Genomic DNA, 7,550 nt, shown 5'->3' with positions numbered 1-7,550 from the left:
CCTGCTCTCACACTAATTCAACAATGTGTTCTTAATAATTCTACACCTACCAAATTCGTTTATTCAAATCTTGATAAACAATAACGTAGCATCATATAATTGATATTTCCTCCCATAATCTATTAACCACCTTTGTTACTATCGCGTCATTGTTTATTAAAATTTTAATAAACAAATTTAGTAAATGCAGCATTATTTATGCGTTTTTTGTTATATGCTACTACTATACTTTGTAATGCGCATTTATGTTAATACAAATATGGATGCACCCCAAGTTTAATAATACTAATACTAATAATAATAATAATAATAATAATATTAAAAATAATAATAATAAAAAGGATGCACCGCAGTTCCTCTCTTTTTCATCAAAAGATGGCATAACGAGCAATTTATAACTAGGTTGGTTGAAGCGAATATCCAAAGGGCCCGTTTGACTAAAGAAAATAGATGTACATATGGGTGGAGAAACAGAAAATACAGAGGAAGAAAAAATTGGACTGATTCTACATTTGATTAAATGACTAATTCCGATATACCTGCACAAAATTATAAAAAAAAAAGAAAAGAAAAATGCACCATATAAATCAACTCCAAACTTGATTTCAATAATCTTCTCCTTTTTCTGTATCTACTGCTTCATTCACTACCGCTCCTGCAACTCCTGAAACTCCAGGTGAATAACCATCTTGTGCAGATTGTTCCACCTCAAAGCCATCACTTGTAGAAGTATAAACAATCAATGCTTGTCCGCCATGTGCATCATCATTTATGGTTGGTTCCATAGTAGACATACACTCGGGACTTTCTAAAATCGCCTTCAACTTCTTCAACATTTGCAACTTCCCAAAACGATCTTGTTCATTAAAGCGCTTCGCAAATAACTCTAACTCTGCTTCACAAGTCAACTCTACAATTTGTTTCTTGGGGCCAAGCACCAGATCAAGTTTCCTCCAATGAGGATCAATGCAATCAAGGGGGATAGGTTGATTTGTCCTTTTGTATTCTGCAATCTCATGTGCACATGGTAAACCATATGTGCGTCGAGTGAGACATCCACATAATGAAACATCTACACCATCTAAATCTGCTCTTTTGGCCTCAGCAATGATTATAGGCATTGCACTTGTAGAGACAAAACCATGAAGCTCTCTAAACTCATCTTGATCTAAGTTATATTGCACAATAGCTGAACTTTTCTCAAGTGATGCTTTGATGTCAATATGCTGCTGCTCAATCAAAGAGTGTATCTTTGTCCATGAAGTATCAAAACTCCCTTGGCTTGCGCCAAGATGCTTTTTCAACTTTTCGTGTGCACTCTTAGCCCTATTAAAGAATAATGTATTTCAGTTGAGGAAAAACATTAAAATTAACAATATTGTGCATAAGGATATAAACTTACTTGTTTGTTGTCACATTGCCAAAGTGCATTATCATGTTTGTCCAGGCGGCCACAAATCTTTCCTTATATTCATTCAACCAAGTATTTGTCACATACTCAATTGCTTCTGGATAGTCAACAAATTCATCTTCTAGTGCAAAGAGGTGGTCCATGTACTCATCTTCCGTGGAAGAATAGACCAACATATTCCATCTACACATAAACTTTTCTCGTATCTCTTTTGTCTCAAACAACTTCTTGCCTTGGGTCAATATATTCCTATTGATATGCCATCTACATAATAAATTTTTAGAGGTGGGAAATACCTTCTCAATGGCATTCATCAAAGCCGAATCACGGTTTGTGACAACCACATCAGGCATAGCGTCGTCATCCATCATACTTTTTAATCTATTTAACACCCATGTGTAGTTGTCTTCCTGCTCAGACTCCAGGTATGCAAAAGCAACTGAAAAAGTCATCTCAGTGGATGTTATTCCTATAATTTCCAAAAGGGGAAGGCGATACAAATAAGCCTTTGATGTGCAATCTATTATCAAAACACGTGGAAAAGCACGTAACAAATCTGCACTAACAGGGTGTGCCCAGAATAAGTCTCCAACTATTTCATTCTTGTCCCTGCTTCTATACCATTTGATGTATTGATGCTCTGATAACTTGGCTACAAGTTGTTGCAGTTGTGATCTCTCAACCTTCTCTGCAACCTTATGCTTATGGCATGCATTGTAGATTGTCTTTATAGTGCTAAGATTGTGAGCATTTCTTTCTTTTAATGTGTTCAAAATGTCTTTTGGCCGGACCAGATTCTTAGACAGATCCACCAGCAACATAGTCTCTTCGTGAGATAGCCTTCCAGCAAATGAGTGCCCACCGTGATGCTCTTCAATTGGATGATTATGTACTCCACATACAACCTCTAATTTCCATTCATCACCAGCAGCCAACTTTTGGCCCTTCAATGCAAAAGGACATCCACACTTCTTTGAGCCTGCAATCTTCGTTCGTTTTTGTTTCTGGATCCCTGTACTCTTGAATTTTCTATAATTTCCACCTCTTTCACAATTAAAAGTAATCCTGGGCTTCCTACCATTTCCACCTGTATCAGATGTCTTGATCACAATCACCAAACCGTTCCTCCTTCCAACTTCACGAGTCCATTCAACTAAAGCTTCTTTACTCTTGAAAACCTACATGTAACAGGTTTCCAAGCAATTAAATCAAAAAATAAAATATGTTCATACAAAAGAGCTTTATAATGTCAACTGTCTTACCTCATTAGTAGTAAATTCACTTGTGTAATCCATTATACATCTAAAACCAATCCTGTTACCTCGAGTACCAGACTTGTCTTCAAATACAAAAAAGGGTTTAAATCTTATCTTGCTACACCAAATGGCATAATTGTCCTGCAAATACAAAAAAAGGCAAATAGAATATGGATCTATTTGATAGTTATTAACCAAATTAATGGCATATGTCATGTAGGTAACGAGCCAAGAACCATGGAACCACTAAAATTCTTACACTGTTCAGTTGCTACATAGAATATTTTGTAGTCATCCTTTGGGAGTTTATGCCCTTACTTGGCTTAAAATAGTTGCAGCCACCAGAAGAGCAAAAGGTTTAAAAACCACCATAAGATGGAAAAATTGGTAGGTTCTTGTGGCTGAATAATCAAACATAATTTCTTTTATACTTATCTTTTATTCTTCATGGTAGAATCGTTTTGTAAATTTCCGTTTTGAAGTTGAAAATAATTTTATCACTTTAATGATTGGCCATCTGAAACGGACTCATTGCAACAAAAGTCACCAACAGAAAATGTCCTCAAATTAACGCATCTGAACTCCATATAGATATACCAAAAGATACATCTTCAATATCAGCACCATCACTTGCAAATTCCACGACTTACAACTAACAATTATGTAATCTTTATTTGATCCATATCTAATGAACATAAGAAATAAAAATAAACTTTGTAACACATGTTTATGCAGTTGGACAATTGAAACCCTAAGCAATGCAACATTATCAAGTTTGACATTGGTAATAAAGATGTCATCTTATTAAAAAAAATACAAGTCATGCCAGCTCAAGAAAAGATACATCTTGCATATACTTCATCATACATGTGGATTCTTCTATGTAAAATGTCGAGGCATACTTTCCAACAAGGTGACTAATATTTCAAATTTTGGAACTTTGTCATGGGTTAATCATTTTCAAAAAATTTACAACCCTAAACCCTAGAGAATGCCCTTCCAGCAGCCCTCTTCGTTGAAGATGGAAGGGCTTTTCTACATCCTCCTTGAGAAAACAAGTCAAGAAACTACTATTTTGAATGTCGCCTCATCATTTTGGGCATGAAGGTATCCGCATGGTTTTGATGTAAACAAAATCAATTTAAAGACCAAGTCCAAATACAAAAGATAAACAGGCAGACAATATGACACAGCACTAAGAGCATGCACATCCAGATCATGCTTGAATGCATCCTATGGGTGAAAATGAATAGATGGTCACCAAGATAGGAGTAAATGTGGTAGTTATTAGGTTTAAGTTCTTATGGATGGATAAGCTTAGCATTAAGAATTGAAAGTGAAGACTATTAAATTTCTACCTGCATCAAGCCAAAAAAGGAAATTGAATAAACAGGATCGTAACTTGCAACAACATTTAGGTTGGCCACTTGATCACCAATAACCACCTATCATCCTATAGACATACCAAAATAACTATTCCTATAACTTCTTTTTAGTGCAACAAATTCTCTATAACTCCAAGACCTGTAAGAATGAGCGTGCATAACATGTAATCCTACAGATTATTGAGCAAGAGTTTGATTAATGAAGTCAGACTGTCTTTGTTTAATAAGGTCACCATGCCTAGTGTTTCCTTTCTCTTTCTTATTTCTCTTCGTGTGCTATCTTTTTTTATTTATTCATTTTTTGTTACCATTTATAAGTGTTTTTCACAGGCAACTTTCTTTCTTGTCTCCATGGATTCCCAAAGTTCATTAAAACCTAAAGCTTCATGCATTCTCCACTTCCTTCCACCACCAAAATCCATAATTACCTGCTCCCAAATATCCATCAATGAGATTTCTTCAAATCTCACCTTTTTGCCTCTTAGACTTATTCCTTCATATCCACAAACCCCTACACCTATTCGTTCACCATTCCAACACCCAAAATCCCAATTGTTTTTGGGTGTAAAACCGCGTATAGGTTTTCATTATATTACAAAAAACGGGAACTTAAAGTTAAAACTAACATTTTAAGAGGAATAGAACTAAAGTATTAATAGAATAAAGACAAATTTTCAACTTTAAAGCAAAAGAAATTATGGGCATCTAATAAGCCAAACCTCCTCCGAAGTCCCAACTGGACTTTTTGAAAAGTTTTCTGTAAAATTACATTTTTTTTTTTGGCAATTAAAAAAATAAATAAAAAGACACCCTAAAAATTTGAATAAATAGAACTAGAATAGAACAACTTAATATAATGGAGTTAGCTGTCGAATTGAGATGGGTTTCCATAATCCTCCTAATAGAGTTTCGTTGGTTTTCTTTACTATACAACCTATTTCCTTTTCACCCATTTTCCAAATAGCCAAAAGCTAACAAAAACCCTACATTCTAAAACATTCATAGAAAATATAAGCTAATCTTCAATATCACAAACAATCAAAATGGTATAAAAAAGAATGAATGAGGAAAATATATATGTGTGTATATATATATATATATATATATATTACAAAATTGAATGAAACTCAACGCAACTATTTATATCAGAAACTAATATTCAAAATAAAGAACGAAAAATAAAACAATAAATAAGGATCGTAGTTGTACTTACCAAAACCAAAGCGAGAGAAAACGCAGAGCCTTCAAGAACTCGAAGAAAGTTTTACAGAGCCAAATATATATTTATATATATATATATATAAAAGGGGTTTATATAGATAAATAGGAGAACCAATGAAAATAAAATAAAGTAAAAATAAGAAGTTTCACTTTAATTCTTTTAGAAGGTGAATGCAGAAATATTATTTATTTATACATATATATATATATATATATTAATTTTTATTTTGTGGGATTGATGGAAAAAGATTTTGGATGTGGAAGAGTGAGTGAGGGTTTGCTTTCCCTTTCGATTCTGCTGCGAGAGGGCTATACTTTCTGCTTCTGCATAAGCGATGTAAGCAAAGCGCTTTTGGGTCATGTGGTTCCATAGGATTTACATCCTACTGGCTTCTTGTTGTGACACGTGCAGGACTATGTTCCCAACCAGAACTCTTTCTCCTCCTTACAGACCTCAACCTCTCTAATTGGGCTTTTGTAAAATTATTGGCCCAATATTGAGGAATCTTCAAAGTTGTGGCCTTTTATTATTATTATTATTATTATTTCTGAAGTTTGTTGATAATTGCTAGTGTAAAAATACAAAGAAAATTATTTAATGATAAATAATAATTTGATGTTAAAAATTGTAAAAAAGTAGTAATAATTTAATGTTAAAATCTATTCGTACTGCTACAGAGTTAAATGTTCGTGCGATGCACTATCATTGTGTTAATTTATATAACATAAACACATTTTATGAGTTTCAATTACCCAATTTGTGCTTGCATTATCAATTCAACTCCAATATTTCTTATTTAAAAAAATTAAATCTAATATCATATTATTTGTATAATAACATTTACCTCCATTTTATTATTTATCAAGAAAAAAATATTTTATTTCCCTGTAACATTTCGATCCAAGAAAATGTTTTGAATTTGAATTTCTTTTTCAAGTATGAGAAGAATTGACCGAGATTGACCATATAGGTTTCATAATTCATTTTTCTACTGCTAGATGAATTTCGCTTTGATCTAGGCACTAAAGGAAAGTACTCATCAACCTGAGTTTGTAAACGAGTGGTATACCAAAATTGGATCTGGGATTAAAAAGTTATGGTTATAATAAGATGCGATCGGGACTAATGGGCGAATCCAAGATTTATTTTTTTATTTGTATGGATTTTGATTTTGACTTATATACCATGTGATAGTTCTTGTCGATACAAATACATAAACTAGCAATATACTTAATTTAGACCTACAATTGAAAAATTACAGATCTGTAAAATCGTGCTTATTTTCCTAGTACTAACTTTATCCAATGGTGAAATATTTAGAGAGATCTCTGGCAAGTGCCACATGTCACCAATGGGTAGGTGTCATGTGTCACCAATTGATGAGTGCACGTGTCACCATAAAACCATTTCTTTTTTTCTTTTTCTTTTTTTTTTTCCCTCTTTTCCACCTCTCTCTTTCTTCCACCCCCATGCACATGTAAAACTCTCTCTCTTTATCTCTCTCTCTCTCTCTCCCACCCCCCCAAGATTGGTCGCCAAATCCCTGGACATTTGGTTGGCGGAGATGTTGGGATCGGCATTCAAATACTTGCAACCAATGTCACTTAGTTCATTGGTTTTCCAGTAGTTCTCGGCCATAAGGTTGGTCCATCCCCCTACCAATCAATGAGTGCATGTGTCACCAGAAAACCATTTCTTTTGTCTCTCTTTCTCTCCACCTCCCTCATGCACATGTAAAACCACTTTCTCTCTCTCTCTCCCCCCCCTTGATTTGGCTACTAAATCCCCAATTGTTTGGCTGGTGAATACGCTAGGATCAATGTTCAAAAGTTGGCGATTGGTAGTCACTTAGTTCATTGGTTTTCCAGCAGTTCTCAACCTTAAGATTGGTCCCTCCCCTTACCAATCTATGAGTGCACGTGTCACCATAAAACCATTTCTTTTTTTCTTTTTCCTTTTCTTTCTTTTCCCTCTCTCTCTCTTTCTCTCTCTCTCTCTCTCTCTCTCTCTCTCTCTCTCTCTCTCTCCCCCCCCCCAGTTGCCAAATCCTCAACCATTTGGCTGGCGGATGCTTTGGGATTGATGTTCAAATGCCAACGACCTGCATCGCTCAATTCATTGGTTTTGCAGTGGTTCTCAGCCACAAAGTTGGTCCCTCCCCTTTAATTTCAACCCATTGATTCCGAATATGGCTTTTCTTGTTTTCAAATTCCATGTGATTGAAGAGATACAATAATTTGAAGTTTGGTCGAAACTTCCTAGTTATTTTTCGACCA

General features: G+C 34.6%; 1 protein-coding gene across 3 annotated transcripts; it reads right to left on the bottom strand.

Moving 5' to 3' along the window:
- Positions 1-376: 376 nt before the first annotated feature.
- Positions 377-5,606, bottom strand: LOC107434675 (PKS-NRPS hybrid synthetase cheA). Of its 3 annotated transcripts, none has more exons than XM_048477374.2 (4): positions 5,266-5,606; positions 2,674-2,808; positions 1,403-2,589; positions 377-1,326 (listed from the first exon to the last, which is right to left on the bottom strand). In XM_048477374.2, exons 2-4 carry the CDS (start codon positions 2,704-2,706, stop codon positions 606-608), a joined length of 1,941 nt encoding a protein of 646 aa, XP_048333331.2. In that variant the 5' UTR covers positions 2,707-2,808; positions 5,266-5,606; the 3' UTR covers positions 377-605. The 3 variants fall into 3 exon arrangements, with proteins under 3 accessions (XP_048333331.2, XP_060671684.1, XP_015901649.3); XM_060815701.1 differs by lacking the exon at positions 5,266-5,606 and adding an exon at positions 2,927-5,182; XM_016046163.4 differs by lacking the exon at positions 5,266-5,606 and having other exon boundaries at positions 2,674-5,182.
- Between the last annotated feature and the right edge of the window lie 1,944 nt (positions 5,607-7,550).

The sequence above is a fragment of the Ziziphus jujuba genome, chromosome 3 (assembly GCF_031755915.1).
Source record: "Ziziphus jujuba cultivar Dongzao chromosome 3, ASM3175591v1".
In the NCBI taxonomy this organism is placed as follows: Eukaryota; Viridiplantae; Streptophyta; class Magnoliopsida; order Rosales; family Rhamnaceae; genus Ziziphus; species Ziziphus jujuba.
This window is presented reverse-complemented; position numbering and strand designations above follow the sequence as displayed.

Excerpts from the sequence above, each read along its gene's own strand:
- LOC107434675 (XM_016046163.4), bottom strand. The coding sequence starts at position 2,883 with ATGACATATGCCATTAATTTGGTTAATAACTATCAAATAGATCCATAT. Across the intron at positions 2,590-2,673 it reads GTGAATTTACTACTAATGAG|GTTTTCAAGAGTAAAGAAGC; the intron begins GTAAGACAGTTG and ends TGTTACATGTAG. Across the intron at positions 1,327-1,402 it reads GGCAATGTGACAACAAACAA|GGCTAAGAGTGCACACGAAA; the intron begins GTAAGTTTATAT and ends ATTCTTTAATAG.